Source organism: Copidosoma floridanum, unplaced genomic scaffold (genome assembly GCF_036245765.1).
Source record: "Copidosoma floridanum isolate Cflo_tuat_1 unplaced genomic scaffold, Cflo_Japanese_pri ptg000040l, whole genome shotgun sequence".
In the NCBI taxonomy this organism is placed as follows: Eukaryota; Metazoa; Arthropoda; class Insecta; order Hymenoptera; family Encyrtidae; genus Copidosoma; species Copidosoma floridanum.
In genome coordinates, this window is record NW_028321917.1 from 260,665 (window position 1) to 277,744 (window position 17,080).

Consider the following 17,080-nt stretch of genomic DNA (forward strand, 5'->3'; position numbering starts at 1 on the left):
ATAATAATAAATGGAAAATGTTTGCGGAAAAATAAAAAAATCATTGGGTTTCTCTTTATGAATGATACGTCACCGAGCACTGTGCATATAGTACTAGTATGATGGAGTGATGACAGTTTTCGGCTCTCACCAAAAACATTACAACGATAACTTCACGGTTATCTTAATTTTTTACGTTAACTTTTCTGTTTGTTGATACCATAAGACTATAAGAGACAAAATCTAAAAGCTCTTAGTTTTTTATTAAGATCCCTTTAAGTGTTTTCGATGTGATAGCTAAATTTGTGTGTAGGTTATGCCTATTTTGTATTCCACCCATGTTTAAAGTGAGATTTTCAAACGACGATTGAACGAAATTTTTGACGTTTACCCCTCTGTTTTTTAATAGCAATCGAAAGAGGGATACTTCAAAGGTGCTCTTTTATAATTTTAACTAAATCTGTTTACTTTCAAAATTAAAACGGGGAGCTATAAAACCTCCTTAAAGTAAAAATTCACCCGACATATATACAAGTGGCTAATGGATTGATTAGTTGGCATAAGTACACTGATTTTTATGCTCAATCGCAACTTCATTTCCAATTTACAGGCCTGCTATAAATTAATATTAGGTTTTCAGATGCTAATACTCAGCCATTTGATATATTATTATCATACCTTAAAGTGGAAATTCATTCAGACTATACCGGAGTGTCTAATCCATCGATTAGTGCTACAAGCTCCCTGAGTTTCAAGATTAATCGCATTTTTGCGAATTGAAATGCCTGTTGTAATTGGGGTTTGGGTTTACGTAAGTTGATACTCGGCATAATGATGTATTTTCATAACTCCTTAAAGTAAAAACTGATTTGGCATATATACAAGTGGTTAATCAATCGATTAGCGCTATAAGTTGTTGGAATCGTTCGGATATTTGTATATGTTTTTGAAGCCGTTACGTTATTTGTAAGGTTAGGTTACGTTTTTGGAGTTTGATACTGCATTATTCGATGCATACTTATTATATCTTTGAATGAATAAATAATAATTAGAAGCACGTAAGTTGAATCGATGGTTAAATGCTGAAAAGTGCGATTTTACATATTCTTTATACTGTTGGGGCCTGTATACGATTGAGGTTATGTTTTTCGCCGCAAACAATGATTTTCTTGTATATGTTGATCTGAGTCAAGTGCTAAAATGGCTTTTATTTTTAATTTTACTGGCTTATGGATGTTAGTAACATAAAAGCTAATTCGGAGCCATTGCAAACATTAATAATGCACATAAATATGTTTATAACAATTATATTGGTCTTATTTTGCATCTTACATGTATTATGTCACTTACGTGTTGTTTAACCGTTAACGACGCTCAGAATCGAAAAAAAATATTTTGGAATTTCGTTAAGATATTTCTTCAACTTTATTACATTAAGAGTGAGCAAGAAATGGTCTACCAAAATGGATAAAAGGAAATCGAACTTTAAAATTGATTTCATACAATGATTTATTCAATGCACAAGGAAAACATTTACATAAGATTTTCTGTGTTAACATTCGCTTAACATTTACAAATTTTTTTTGTGATTGCAAATATTTAATAGCATTTTTTAACTAATCAGTCGTTCTTACCGTATTTAAAATTACGATACCAGGAACACATTTTTTCTTTCCTATATTAATCGGAAGGAAATATCACGTGAAGGAGTTATCACGTGTATTATACTTATAAAATTTCTTAACGAACGTACAAAAATTATTTATTATCTGTAGACAACATGTATACTTAGTTAACTGAGAAAATACTAAAACAAATACAACAAAATGACTAATCTAATCTAACATAAACTAAGTTTTATAGCTTCGTAATTTTCACATGATTAATACTGATTGACCACTGATTAAATTTCTGTGAAAATTGTGTGACTAGTCATTTGTAAAGAACTAAAAGTATGAATTATTTATTTATGATCATTAAGTAAAAAATAACCCAAGACTGGTTTACTTAAATGGTTGTCAGTTGAACTTTCAAAACATAACATTTTCCTCATTGAATCTACTGAAATAGGTCGTATGGTAGATGGGAGACGAAGAAGTTCAATAGCAAAAGTAGCTAACTGCTTGGTATTTTTACCATCTTTTTTTGCAGCGTACCAAAACTGAAATATATCATAGTCTTCAGAGTCAGAAAAAAGAAGTTCAAAAATTTCTTTTTTTTCTTCGTAGTTGGACCAGCTCTCATGAGGATCATCATCAGTATCCTCAGGACTTACATGTAATGCTTTATAAAGATAGGCGCTCATTTTTTGGTGGAGCTCCTGTTTACAAACAAACTTACGACCCATAAAGTTGTGATTAAAAAAATTAGCTGAAAGGGCAACAGCATTGAGAAATAATGAAAGACTAGTTTTACACACACTTACACTATGGGATAAACCCTGTTCCACAAGAGATAAAATATCTTCTGTGCTTTCGGATAAACTATAAAAACCAGTGTTGCACTTATTCTTTATATCTTCTAAACGCTCATGAATTTCTTCATGACCAAGTACTGAAGTGTCAATGCGCTGAAGACAATCAGATATAATCACAGAAACAGTACGAATAATTCGGTACTCTTGATTATCAATGACAATGCGGTCGAGAAAATCCAAGGAACTTTCAAGTAAGACATACTTTATTGTTGATGAATAAATGTCACTGGCAATCTTTATACTATCATAGACAAACTTGTTCAACGATGTGGTTTCAGTACCATCTGAAGCACACTCCTTAACATCCAGAAAGAAATATTCATTTTGTTTTATAATGAAACTTACTGCCAAGTAAGACAACCCGTTCAGTATCGTTTGTACACCTATGATTATTGAGGTAGACAGTTTTTTTCTTTGACCATACATTTCATTAAAAACTTGGTGAAGAATCATCGTTCTGAAGTCTTCCTCAGAAGGCACTGGGTAAGACTTGTCAAAAGTAAGAAGCATTTCCTCAAAACATGGTTGCGAAAAGAAATCAAAGGAAAGATTTGCTAGCAATGATAGTTTTAGCAGAGCTCGATCTTTCTCTGCTTTTCTCAAGCAATTTTTAGATGTGTCTATGGATTCCACTGATCGCCTCTGCAAAAAAAGGCAAGAAACGTAATTAAGTTTTAAATGATTTTTTCAACTATGAATAATAAACACTAAAGAAAAACGGCTGAACATAAAAAATATGAATGGCAATATACTAATTTATCGTTGTTCAATAGGAAGAGTGCTGTGTTCGAGTGCGTACTTACAGCAGTGCCTGCAGCCCTTGCTGCTACCTGAGTTCGATTATTTACAGAAGCTTCTTGCCCAGGAGAATCAGGAATCATATTGTCGAACACCTCTGCTAAAGGAACAGATGGTCTTACTTGACCATCAGAAGGTGGTTGACGAGGTCTTTCTGTCTCCTCAACTTCACTTGAATCCATCGTGTTAACATTTTCAGTATCTTGATCACACTTATTTCTAGAATTTGTATTGTTCTCATGACAATTAAAAGAAGGATTGGCTAGACAGGATTATGGTTGGAAAATAAAATAATTACCTGTGACCAAACAATCTTTCTTTGCTAAATTTTTTTAATCGCTTCTGACAGATGTTGCATTCAGCAGCTTCAATGACATTTGAGTTATTCCTTATAGGACGAAACCCCAACTTCCATCCGTCGTGTAATGGCTTCCCCATTTAAAACAACTAAAATACTCTCAAAATCTGGGAGGAATCTATTGGGTATAATATAGTTCATATAAAAGCAATAATCTACATTTATGACTAGTTTCCTGAGAGATCACATAAAATTTTCTCCATTAAAAAAAATCTGTAATTTGTTGATGGATACCAATTTAAAATATTTACATAACTGATGTACTATAGTGACTGTGAATGATTAACTAATATGATCAACATATAAAAAAAAATAAAAATGTAGGCACAGTAGTAACCTTACATTTCATTAAGCCATCAACAACAAACTTTGAGGAAATACAAACAAAACTGAAATATGTATAAAATTTGACTTCTTGTAAAGATTCAATCAACTAAAATATTGTTAGAGTATTTTACAACAGACTGTCAATAATAATCATCAGTTCTATTTATAATATACGACACGTTGATAATAGTCATGCAAATAACACTAGTACAGTATTTTTAAAAGAAAAAAACAATAACGAGGTGTGTGTTAGTTACCCACTACAAAAACGTGATTATTACTTTAAAAATAATTTCATTAAAAACTTTTTTTAGTCATGTTCGGACTCTCACACAGCTAGCTTTCGTCGTGGCCATTTAACACGCTAGTGGCCGTCCATTCGTTCTGTCCAGTCCATCGGTCCAGTCCATTAACATCCCTGAACGGAAGTGGCTTACCGGAAGTCTCTTCCTCCTAAGTTTCCCCTCTTATCCCGTCGCCCTCACCCGCCTCACCGTCAGTCCCCTACACACTTCCCCTCACCCCACCCTATATCTTCTAACCGTGCCGCGCTACTCTCCTGCACACCTTAGCCCACCATTCCCCTTCATACTCCGAAGCAATTAATTTTTAAACGAATTTTAATTTTATTTTTCCACAATAATTTTTATTTGAACTTTGAATTTTTTTCTATTACAATTCTTAAAAAAAAAAAAAAAAAAAAAAAAAAAAAAAAACCTTTCCAATTAAGAAGTTTAAACTCTCGACCTGCTGCACACGAGTCAAGTTCCTTACCTACTATGCTACGACCGCTGCCGATTATAGAAATTCGGTTTCTTGTATTTATCGTGTAGTTCATAACTTATTTTTTATTTTCATATGCATTCACTGATAATACAATCAACTAATGATAAATTATTTATTTAATTATTTTCTAAAACGAAGTTCCTTATGTCGCGTGCTTGGGGGGCTGAAATTTTAAAAACGACAGATTTCCATAAAACGGAAGTCGCTTATTAGAAGTCTGTTGCATCTAAAAAAAAATTTTTTTTCTAAATAATAAATTTAAAAAAACAAAAAATTTAATTAGCATAAATATGATTATGTAGATTAAATCGAATAAGGCGCGTTATTACGCATTAAGTATTAGTATTTTATGCATTTGATGCATTTAATATGCATCAAATACCAACCGATTTTTTTTAAACCAGACATTTTTTTCGCATTAAAATAATGCTAATAATTACTGTTATAAATAAATTATTTAATAAATAAAAAAATTATTAAAATAAACATATACAATAGAGTTGAAGAACGTATTGTAACATCAGTGTATCCACATTAATTTTTTTTCCCCTTTCTTCAAAACTTTCCGTGCCGATTTTATAACACTAAACGCCAAGGCCAATGTGCAAAGAGGTGAATCACCTACGAGAATACTCGTAGCTAAGGTACTACGACCATGCATGACTCACATACATGCACGCTGGCCCACGCTGACCGGAAATGCAAAATTAAATATTTTTCTACAACCGTAGATACAAAAGTTTAACTGGGAACAGTTCAACTGAAATATTAAATGCAGATATAATGTTAGATAAACATAAAGTTAAACGTTAGGATAGCTTAGAATTAACATATAGAAATAAGCGAAAATATTATTACAAGCCAGAATCGTCACAAACAACCAGTACGTACTACACCACTAGCAAACAACTACATTACAAATTAACTACAACAAATTTCGTACACAACATTAGTAACCTTCAAAGAACTATCCGATTTTTACCATTCAAGTTCGCAAACTCATAATTTACAGCGTAACCATTTTGTTATCGCATTAATACTTTCATAAACATACTGCAATAGTCTAATTTGTAATCTAGTTTATTGCTAACACTTTTTCCCGAATGTAAAGGAAAAACGGAAAATAACCCTTCCCTTTTTCTTGACTCAGAGAGAGAGTCCGTATGCCTGCCTCCAATAGGGGTAACAGAGTTCTGATTCCCTAGGGTACCACGAGACGACTCCCTCTCCAACTACTACTAGCAGAAAAACATGTTTACCAAAATTATACCAAAATTCCGCATTATTTTTGTAACATTATAAACATTCAAACTACCGGTAAAACAAATTATGTTAACTCACAACAGGCAAAGCACTAGTATTCTAACAACTGCTATTCTTATTATCATTATTATGATTATTTTTATTGCTTTTAAAACTATTATTATTATTATTATTGTTATTATTATTACTATTATTATAAATACCACCGCTAATTATAAGTTAGTACGGCCGCAGCCACCGTTTTGGCGCTTAAGTAGTAGTATTAATTAACAACTCACCGATCGTTTGTTCACCCTAGCATCAACCGAATGGTTAAGCGATTTTCACCGCTCTTTTTGCAATGAGCTTAGATGAACGAACAACCGATGTTTAGCATTAGTAAACATTAACAATATCTTGTCGTAATGTTAAGGTTAAAATGTATTGAAATTCTGTCAATTTCGTTGTAAAAGGAAAAGGAAGGGCATGAGCAAGTGAATCTCCTTCCCTTCTCTTAGCGCAAAGAGGAGAGTGAACTGGATGTGGGAAGTGCCAATTTCTGAGTGGCTGAACTAGAGCAGTTCTACCCAATGAGATTTTCGGCTATTATCATTTTTGCAAGATTTTCCCCCGGCAAGCTCTCCTACGTTGTTATCGAACCAGCGCCTCACCGAGGTCCACTAGTCCTTATAAAAAAGGCTTGAACTTTGAAGGCACAGGAAAAACAGAGTTTAATTTTCACCCTTGAACGGTTGACTAAGTAGCTAGAGTCCGCCTCTGCTATCTCACGGTCCTCCACGAGTGCGGTTTTCAATCTTCGATCTCGGACACCCGCGCTGGTTCGCTCCAGTGTATACGTTAAGACCAGAAATAAAAGTAAGTCAAATTGTAATGTTAAAGTAAAAGTTTTTTCCTTTTTCTCTCGGTTCGAAATTCGGTATCGGTAAATATCGCGCTACGAATTTAAATAGACAAATTACTCCTCACGTAAAGTCTAGGACAATCACATTTACCCCGGATGGTACTGGTGGATCCTAGACCGGTCGCGAACTTAAACCATTTTCCCCCCTTACGTAACCTCTAGATTGTAACTACCTTTGCTCGTTACGGTACTGGTAACCTCTAGATCGCGAACGGGATACGGTACGACACATCACACCAAGTATCCTCGATAAATCCAAGGCGCGCCGCGAACAAGTACATCGCATTATTGCTCGACAATCGCGTCGATTTAATCAAAACGGTCGCCCTCGCCCCTTTCAAATACTCAAACAAGAAAAATAACTACCTTTGAGCCCCGCGTTCCATCTACGCGTCCAGTGCGAGTCCCGAGCTATTAAGCGAAAGCTTAGGCTCGAATGGTACGTTGTGCCAATGTAATAGTATCAATGGTTTTTAAGGGCGCTTATTTTGAATTAGACAAAAAAATTATGTTACAATGTCACATATGAATATAGTAAGTTATTAAATCAATAATAAATAAATTATTCAAGATCATTAGATATGTGTATTTCGAGCTACATATCATTTTAGTGGTTTTTAAGGGCGCTTATTTTGAATTTGATAAACAAATAATGGCAAAATGTCATTAAGTTATCATTTAAAAATAAAACAAAAATTTTATTAATTAGCTATACAATTACAAAAAAATAAGTGAGAAAAAAAAAATAAATAATGAAATGAAGTACAAAAATAAAATGAAATGAAATCAAAACAGAAATAAGTAATTTAATACAATGGAAAAAAAAAATGAATTAAAACAAGGAATGAAAAAAAAAAATTAAATAGAAAAATAAAAAAAGAAATGAAATAAAGGAAATGCAAAAAAATGAAAAAAAAGTAATAAAATGAAGTATGAAAAAATAATGAAATGAAATATGAAAAAAAATAAAACATGAAATGAAAAAAAAAAAATAAATAGAACAGAAAATGAAAAAAAAAAAAAAATAAAAAAAAGCAATAAAATGAAGTATGAAAAAATAATGAAAAGTAATAAAAAAAAAAAAAATTAAAAAAAAAAAACAAATTAAAAAAAACAAACCAGGGGGTATGAATGGGTCATGGGACCCACGGTTAGAACGAAGTTCTATAAACATGACATGAGTATAAAGACACACAATTTCTCAGGTAACAAGGGGGTCGCCAGACCCATTGGGATTCCAAAAGGTCACGTGACTCGTGGTATATATAGTCATTTGGGGGAAAAACAACACAGGCCTTGTACGTGCTATTATATTTTTATTTCTTTTACCCGTTCAACGATTGTAACACGATGAAAGCCTTTCCATGACACATTTTTGAGGAGATGACAATACCTTAGCTATTTTTTCCCAACTCAATTGGTCTTGTACAGCTTAAAATTTTCCTTTGAAAGGGCGAAAAAGTACATTAAACCTTACCAACATCCGGCTTGTTGTCCTATATATAGTCGGGAACGGGAGAACTTTGTACAGGTTAAATGTGCGTTTTCGCCCTTTCAAAGGAAAGTTTTAAGCTGCAAAAGACTAGTTGAGTTGGGAAAAAATAGTTAAGGTATTGTCATCTCCTCAAAAATATGATATTGAACGGCTTTTATCGTATTACAATCGTTTAACGTGTAAAAAAAATAAAAATACAATTGCACCTACAAGGCCTGTGTTATTTTTCCCCCAAGTGACTATATATACCGTGAGAGTCACATGACCTTTTGGAATCCCAATAGGAAGAACGAAGCTCTATAAAAATAAGTACTGCATTTATGTTGTTTACCGAAACAAAAACTTGAAACGAATAAAAAAAAAATAAGAAAATTTAGTTCATCGTAAAAAAATTTATCGTGAGTACTGTATACACTTGAATACGAATACGATGGTTGAACTTCGTGAGTACGTCATGCATAAATACAGTAATGCTCACGAAGTTCAACTATCGTGAGTACTGAACTAGATTTTCTTTTTTTTTTTTATTCGTTTTTTAAGTTTTTGTTTCAGTTACCTACATAAATGCAGCACTTATTTTTATAGAGCTTCGTTCTTCCTATGGGTCTAGCGACCCCCTTGTTACCTGAGAAATTGTGTATCTTTATACTCATGTCATGTTTAAAGAACTTCGTTCTTACCGTGGGTTCCATGAACCATTTATACCCCCTGGTTTGTTTCTTTAAATTTGGTTTTTTTTTTTTTTTTTCATTTTTTTTTTTTTATATATTTATGTTACTTAGCCAATCGGATCTTGAAGATTTCGAAGTAAATGGGCACGTTCGATTTCCATCGTTCGTTCGTTCGGTTCGTTCGTTTCGTTCGTTTCGGTCGTACAGTTCGCTTATACCTACTAAGTGAATTCAGACATTTTGTATTCATTGGCTCAAGTCATCCACTTCTGGAAACAGCAATAGTTACCCAGTGTCACAAAGGTTCTAAATTATTGTCTTTTATATTAATATGTGAGCTTTTTTTAAAAGACACCACGTCTAACGAGCATAAGAAATGACTGAACACCACAAACTGTACGAGAGAAACGAACGAAACGAACAAACTGAACGAACGATAGATAAAAATCGAACGTGCCCTATGGGAATTGAGTTTCCAGGTGTGTGCACTGACCGTTTAAGGCAACCTTAAGGTCCGGGGGCCGGATACAGGCAGTATAGAGCCCGGATAGTTTAAATACGTCTGTTATCACTTTCACACAGCTGATCAACGTTTTTTTCTCACCATGTCACCATCACCACCATCATCATCATCATCACCATCATCATCTATAGCAAAGTGATATTTGCTATTATTAAACATATCATCTTCTTTTCCAATAATTTTAAAATCCATACGATAAGGTATATTGAAACCCGTATTGTAATTTTTAATTGCGATGTCACTGTTCTCACTTTCAATTAACGTTTTATTTAGCACTGGTACATTAATTACAAATTTTGGTATTTTAAAAGAATTTTTAACGTCTTGGAGTTCTTCTGATCTCCGGTTTCGAAGACAGCTCATTTGTATTTTTTTATAATTCAAACGAGACTGGAATTATTTATCCATCTTACAATAAAATTATTAAAAAATATATATTATTAGAATAATAAGTATACTACATAGATAGTGTGATTAAGTTTATCACACTATCTTTATTGAGAGAAATTGAAGCAGACGCATTCTGACTATCCGGGCTCTATACTATACCGACTGTATCCGGCCCCCGGAACTTAAGTTTGCCTTAAACGGTCCGTACACGCACGGCAACATGCACCATCTATGGCGGCCATGGCAATTAGCTTAAGGTTGCATGAGATGGCCCTGATAGTAGCTTAAGGCAAATGGAGACTACAGTTTTAATCGGGGCTGTTTCAGCGTTGGGTAAGGCGGATTCAATATCGGAACTTTTTCCCTAGATCGTATATATTGCTGTACGATCTAGGGAGAATGTTCTGTCAAGCAGACAGCACAGCAGTGAAGGAGTATTGCCAAAGACACGCGGAAATTCAAAATTGTAATATTAATAACACAAGTGCCTATCACCCAATGACCCAGGGCGCTAACTGGCCACACTGTTAAATAAATAATTATTAATAACACAAGTGCCTATTACCTCATGACCCGGGGCGCTTACTGGCTACTATTAAATAATAAATTATCAAGGAATTACAAGAGCGCCATTTAAAAAGATCTTTGTCGTACTAGATAGGCAATTAAAATTGTGATATGTTTACATATGTTATCGATCAACTTTTAATTATTTAATAGTGTTGCAAAAAAGTGTCCTGGATCATCAGGAAAAAGGTGCTTGACATATTTATTAATAATTATTTATTTACTAGATTTGCAATTAGCACCCCAGGTTATACGGTGATAAGTGCTTATATTATTATTAATTATTTATTTAAAAGAGTGGCCAGTAAGCGCCCCAAGTCACTGAGTGATAGGCGCTTGTGTTATTAAAAATTATTTATTTAACAGAGTGGCCAGTTAGCGCCCTGGGTCATTTGGTGATAGGCGCTTGTGTTATAATATTACCGCGTATTTTAAGCAATGCCCCTTCACTGCTGTACTGTCTGCTCGACGGAACATTCTCCCTAGATCGTATAGCTATATATACGATCTAGGGAAAAAGTTCCGAAATTGAATCCGCCTAACCCAACGCTGGGCTGTTTATTCAAATTAAGCTGGCGGATAACGAACCTATGGCGATCAAGTGATGCCATGATGAGAGAGAAAAGATTGTGTGATGTTTCGTCCCGGGAGCACGCCAGGACTCATCAGTAAGGCTGATGACGTGCTCCCTGCCTTAGACACCTATATCGGTGGGGGTACCCTAGCTCAATCTTAAACGCCCTTATATATTAACCAACATGAAAATCCGGGCACTTGCGAGTAGGTTAACTTCAATGGTTGGACCCCTAGCCGATGGTTGGAGAAAGACGGAGAGCAGTAGTGACCATGTGGTAGTGAGGGTCCCCACAAACCCACTTGAATAACGCCATCTGTTGGACGAAAAGCGCCACCAACAACTTCGTGCTCTACGTACGCCCAACGGCCAACGGCCAACGGCCCAACCCAAGTTATAACACTGACCACAAAAAAACGTATACGGTATACGGTATACCATGGGCATATTCAACCCGAACTGGATCACTGGATCAACTGGATGTGACATGTGACAGCCAAGTTATGACTCGATGCAGTCGATGCTCCTGTCGGCTGTTAGTATTTCTCATCCCAAACACGCCTGAACATGGTGAGTTAGCAGACAATATAATTATACTTTCATATTGTTTACTTATCATCCAATAATATAGTCGTAGCTATTGAAATTTCAGTGGAGGTATAAGCTTGACTTTTGAATCAGGCGTCGTATCCCTACTTTAAAATATTTTCACACTCTTAAAGGTTATGCATAATATACAGGGTAAAGTTTTATAGAGCGCTTCTTAACTTAAAGTTGACAAAAATAGACTGCTGGAAAATTTGCAAGATTCTATTTTTATTGTCCAATTTTGATATTAAACGTTGTTAAACTCGTATATCGTGATAGAAATAAAATTGTCACACCATAAACTCCATTGAATTAGTTTTTCAAGTTCATTTCGCAATTATCTTGGTTACTGTAAGGAATCGAGTTAATATGAATACTAGCGTTCAAAGCGTAATATTTTTTACCGGATTATAATTTTACTGCTGACTTGTTCCATGCATACAAAACTTGAGGATAAAATGTTTAATGTATTTTTGTCCAATGCTATACCAGAGTGAGGGAGATAGAGTGCACACGCAAGCAGAGCCGTTCATCAGAATGATTTTAAAATGTACATAATAAAAGAATTTAGGTTTACATTTGTTGTGACTGTCCAAGCACGCTTTTCACCTCACTCACTACTGGTATTTCATTAGACTAAAATACATTTTGTTCGAAATTTTTAAATGGGATAAAACTAAAGTTAAATGGCAAATTCATAGAAAACTTTCATATTTCGCAACTCACTTACCTTTTCCAAGATATTTGCAAAATTAACTTTAACAGCTGTTTCCGCGGAGTTTCTGAAGGTACTAACATTATTCATTATTTTGATTGCAATCTAGAGATTAGATTATGTAAAATATATAAAATGTCCCTTTAGACATTTAGCTGATTTTCTACAGATTTAATTCTATGATATCTAAATGTTATACCTTCCTCAATTTTTGATCACCGCTAGATATTGAGTGGAAAAAAAAAACACCAATGTCAAACTTTATTTCCATCAGGCTTCCAGTGATGGAATTCCCCCTACTGGTTTTCCACCAGCACCACCTGCTTTTGTGCCTCCAATGATGCCGGCAGCTCCGTTTATGCCTTCAACAAGCCTACCGCCAGGTCCGCCAGGACTTATGCCACCTCAATTTTCCATCCCTCCTCCAGGATTTGGGTTTCCAATGGCAGGACCAGCAGAAGCGGGTGTCATTGGTAATTACATTTTTTCACATCATCAATATTATTATTTCTATTACTGTTATCACTATTATTATTTCATTAAAATGATAATTTATCAGAACTTTTTTTATTTTATGAACTTCTAGTGGCTCCTACACACATAGCAGCTCCAGGAATGCCACCACCAGCACCTACAGCTACTGACATTGCCACGAGTGTTTTGGCAGAAAAGAAATCTGATTGGACTGAGCATAAGGCACCAGATGGTCGTACATATTACTACAATTGTATAACAAAGCAGTCACTCTGGGAAAAGCCAGACGAATTAAAAACCCCAAGTGAACTCCTTCTGTCTCAGTGTCCATGGAAAGAGTATAAATCTGAAAATGGAAAAGTTTACTATCACAATGTGTCAACTAAAGAATCCAGGTGGATTATTCCACCTGAACTTGAAGAATTAAAAAACAAGATTAGTGCTGAAGAAGCTGCTGCAGCTGCAGCTGCTGCTGTGGCCAGTGCTACTAATACGTAATGTTTACTTACCTCTAATAAAGTTTTATTTTACCTGTATAATTTTTGTCACAACAGTGTTATTATGCCATGAGTATTACTAACCAGCATTTTGTTTTTTAATTAGCAGAGGTGGAGTGCCACTACTTCACTTGTCTCCAGGCTTAATCCCTCAAACTGGTATTGAGCCAGGTGGTAAGTCGGCCATCGAACAAGCTATGGCAGCTACACTCGCAGCCATAAATCTTCCTACTCCACCTACAAAGCAGCTCGATGAAGATAGCAATTCAGCTAAGGACTCGACAAATGGTAGTCGTAACAGCACGCCAGAACCTAAAATGCAGTTTAAAGACAGAAAAGAAGCAATTGAGGCTTTCAAAGAATTGCTTAGAGAAAAGGACGTGCCGTCTAATGCTACATGGGAACAAGCAGTGAAAATGATTCAAAATGATCCTCGTTATCCTCAAATGAAGAAGTTAAATGAGAGGAAACAAGCCTTTAATGCTTATAAAACACACAAGTTGAAAGAGGAAAGAGAGCTGGAAAGATTAAGGTATGAGTAGAAGTTTCTTTTTTTGAAAAATGTGCGTTGTACAAGTATTTTTCACCATTAATTTTAAGAATATTTTTCTGTTTAGGTTGAAAAAAGCCAAAGAGGATTTAGAGCAGTTTTTACTTGAAAATGAAAGAATGACAAGTACTACAAAGTATTACAAGTGTGAAGAGATTTATGGTAACTTGGAAATCTGGCGCGCAGTAGGGGATCAAGATCGACGTAACATATATGAAGACGTGATTTTCAATTTAGCAAAACGTGAGAAAGAAGAGTCAAAGCAATTAAAGAAGAGAAACACAAAAAAATTAGCTCAAGTTTTGGATATTATGACAGAAGTTACCTATAAAACGGTTTGGCAGGAAGCCCAGGCATTGCTTTTGGAAAATTCTGCTTTCGCGGAAGACGCGGACTTGTTGCAAATGGACAAAGAGGATGCATTGTTGGTTTTTGAAAATCATGTCCGTCAGTTAGAAAAGGACGAAGAAGAGGAAAAAGAACGGGAAAAGAAACGAAAGAAACGACAAGAGCGCAAAAATCGAGATGGTTTCATTGTCCGTTTTTACTTGATAAATTTGTAGTTTTTTACATATCCTTTAAACGATGATTGATAAACTTGATTTAATTTTCAGAGCCTGTTAGATGAGTTGCATGAACAAGGAAAACTTACATCAATGTCTTTGTGGGTGGAATTGTACCCCATGCTTTCGGCAGACCTCAGATTTTCAGCAATGCTTGGACAGCCAGGTTCAACTCCTCTAGATCTTTTCAAATTTTATGTTGAAGATCTCAAATCCAGATTTCACGATGAAAAAAAGATTATTCGGGAGATATTAAAAGAAAAAAATTTCGAGGTACAAGTGAATACTACCTTTGAAGAGTTTGCTACAGTTGTCTGTGAAGATAGAAAATCGGCAACCTTAGATGCTGGTAATGTCAAGCTTACATATAATTTATTGTTAGAAAAAGCTGAAGCTAGGGAAAAAGAACGGGTCAAAGAAGAGACGCGTAAGTTCAAAAAGTTGGAAACAGCTTTCAAAAATTTGTTAAAGTCCATTGAAGTCAACTATCAACATTCTTGGGACGAGATTCGTAGTAAAATTGAAGAAGAATCGGATTTCCAAGCTGTAACTCTTGAAAGTGAAAGAGTAAGGATTTTTAAAGAATATCAGCATGAGCTTGAAGAAAGTTGTAGTCATCATCACATCAGAAATAAAAAGAAAAAAGCAAAAAAACCTAAAAGAAGATCGCGTTCCAAGTCACACAGTGTAAGTTCTAATGTTTTTTTAAAACTTTTTTTCCATGGTTATACGATCACCTATCAATTTACTGCTATAATTGCATATATTTGCATTATGGGTATACATACCTCCTGTTTGTTAAAATATGATAAACACTTTTTTCATTTAAGTGTCAATAAATTAGCAGATCTATAGTTAAATAGGCAATAACATTAAGATATGTGGTAGCGACAAAAATACTAATAAGAGTAGTAATTTTTCATGCTTTCAATTTTTACTAAACATTATTCTTCATAGGACTCTGAAGGTAGTGAAAAAGGACTCATTAAGAAAAAGAAACACAGATCGCGATCCGCAAGTATTGGCAGCAAGTCAGACAGTTCTGAATCTGTAGATGCAAGAAAAAAGAAGAAAAAGAACAAAAAAAAGCATGACAGAAGTGAATCTGTAAGTTATACATGGACTCATTCAACCAAATCTATAATACAGTACGTAGTATGACTACAGAAAGCTTATAATTTATAACACCATAATCTTTATTTTTAAAGAGGTCACACTCAAGAATGCCTTCGTCAGATGAATCTCCAGATAGAAGAAGAAAAGAAGAGAAGCACCGCAGAGTATCTACTCAAAGTGACGGTTCTATTAACGAAAATGTGCATACAGAACTTTCTGAAGATGAGCTGGAGCAAAAAAGAGCAAAATTACTTCGAGAGCTCCAGATGCAACAGGAGGAGAACTAAATACGGTATTATTCGTATTATAAGTTATTAAACTGTAAGTAATAGGTTCGTTTGGGGCTTAGCTTGGAGCAGCTCGGAGCTCCTCGGAGCTCCTCCGAACTTTACCCCAAAACACGCGTTTTGCTCCGAGCTCATCGGAGCGACTCCGAGCAAATTCCTACAGTTGGTATATCTATATTTACAATCTTGGCAATATTAATAATTACGTCTTGGCCACAAATATAGATATACCGACTGTAGGAATTTGCTCGGAGTCGCTCTGATGAGCTCGGAGTAAAACGCGTGTTTTGGGCAAAGTTCGGAGGAGCTCCGAGGAGCTCCGAGCTGCTCCAAGCTAAGCCCCAAACGAACCTATTGCATACTGCCGATCACAACTTTTTGTTGCTAAAACATATGATTTTGCACTTTAACACATGGATTCAAAAATATAAGAAATATAATATGTCAAAAAATTCTTAATTTTTTGTGCAAGTATTAGTACTAAGTTATGAATCATTTTTCTATAAAATAAATACTTTGTATTTAGTAGCGTATTGAAAGCGGCATAGTTGTAGTAACTTATTGGTGACTCGCCAAATACATCTTGATCATAGAATTTGTTATACTCTATAAATAAATGATAAAATATCATTAAACAATTGCACACACATTTTTAAACGGTTCTTATATTTTGCCCTGATTGTCTTATGATTATAAGGAATAAGTTATCCATATATGTAAACAAAATTTTTTACTCTAGCATTTAATAAGAATTAAATTTTTCTATTGTAAATTTGTGCTCTGTACACTTAAGTTTTTACTCTTGACGTAATGTGTAAATAAAGTTACATTATCAAAAAAATTTTTTTTTTCTAATTTAACCATAACGTGTCTATTAAAATTAAAAAAAAAAATTTCTTCAACTGTTACAATTTTTGATAAGTTTAAGTGAGGTAGTCCTGATATTATCCGTCATTGAGTGCAAAAAGTTTTCGACTATAATTTTTTTGCAGGATAACGTTCAGAACAGGCTCCTCAATGTTAAAGTGCAGGTTGGCAGTCGGTAACTGGTAACTAGGTAAATTATTGTTTAACCTAATTTTTTTGAACAATTTTATCGAAGTTATTTTTTGATCTGAAAAAATATTTCCAGATTCTTTGGCACGTTTGGAATAAAAAACCAATGGGAATGTGTATACCTAA

The 17,080-nt window shown here is 34.5% G+C and overlaps 2 protein-coding genes across 5 annotated transcripts; one reads left to right on the plus strand and one right to left on the minus strand.

Moving 5' to 3' along the window:
* Nucleotides 1–1,556: 1,556 nt before the first annotated feature.
* Nucleotides 1,557–3,759, minus strand: LOC106639720 (uncharacterized). Of its 2 annotated transcripts, XM_089597881.1 has the most exons (4): nucleotides 3,552–3,759; nucleotides 3,259–3,472; nucleotides 2,405–3,097; nucleotides 1,557–2,314 (listed from the first exon to the last, which is right to left on the minus strand). In XM_089597881.1, exons 1-4 carry the CDS (start codon nucleotides 3,689–3,691, stop codon nucleotides 1,943–1,945), a joined length of 1,419 nt encoding a protein of 472 aa, XP_089454007.1. In that variant the 5' UTR covers nucleotides 3,692–3,759; the 3' UTR covers nucleotides 1,557–1,942. The 2 variants fall into 2 exon arrangements, with proteins under 2 accessions (XP_089454007.1, XP_014208962.2); XM_014353476.3 differs by having other exon boundaries at nucleotides 1,557–3,097; nucleotides 3,552–3,757.
* Nucleotides 3,760–11,451: 7,692 nt separating this feature from the next.
* Nucleotides 11,452–15,950, plus strand: Prp40 (pre-mRNA processing factor 40). 3 transcript variants are annotated; one of them, XM_014349232.2, is made up of 8 exons: nucleotides 11,452–11,678; nucleotides 12,686–12,884; nucleotides 12,998–13,379; nucleotides 13,489–13,914; nucleotides 14,000–14,468; nucleotides 14,547–15,182; nucleotides 15,453–15,602; nucleotides 15,704–15,950. In XM_014349232.2, exons 1-8 carry the CDS (start codon nucleotides 11,676–11,678, stop codon nucleotides 15,896–15,898), a joined length of 2,460 nt encoding a protein of 819 aa, XP_014204718.2. In that variant the 5' UTR covers nucleotides 11,452–11,675; the 3' UTR covers nucleotides 15,899–15,950. The 3 variants fall into 3 exon arrangements, with proteins under 3 accessions (XP_014204718.2, XP_089454031.1, XP_089454032.1); XM_089597905.1 differs by having other exon boundaries at nucleotides 11,453–11,678; nucleotides 13,492–13,914; XM_089597906.1 differs by lacking the exon at nucleotides 11,452–11,678 and adding an exon at nucleotides 11,723–11,849.
* The last annotated feature ends 1,130 nt before the right edge of the window (nucleotides 15,951–17,080 follow it).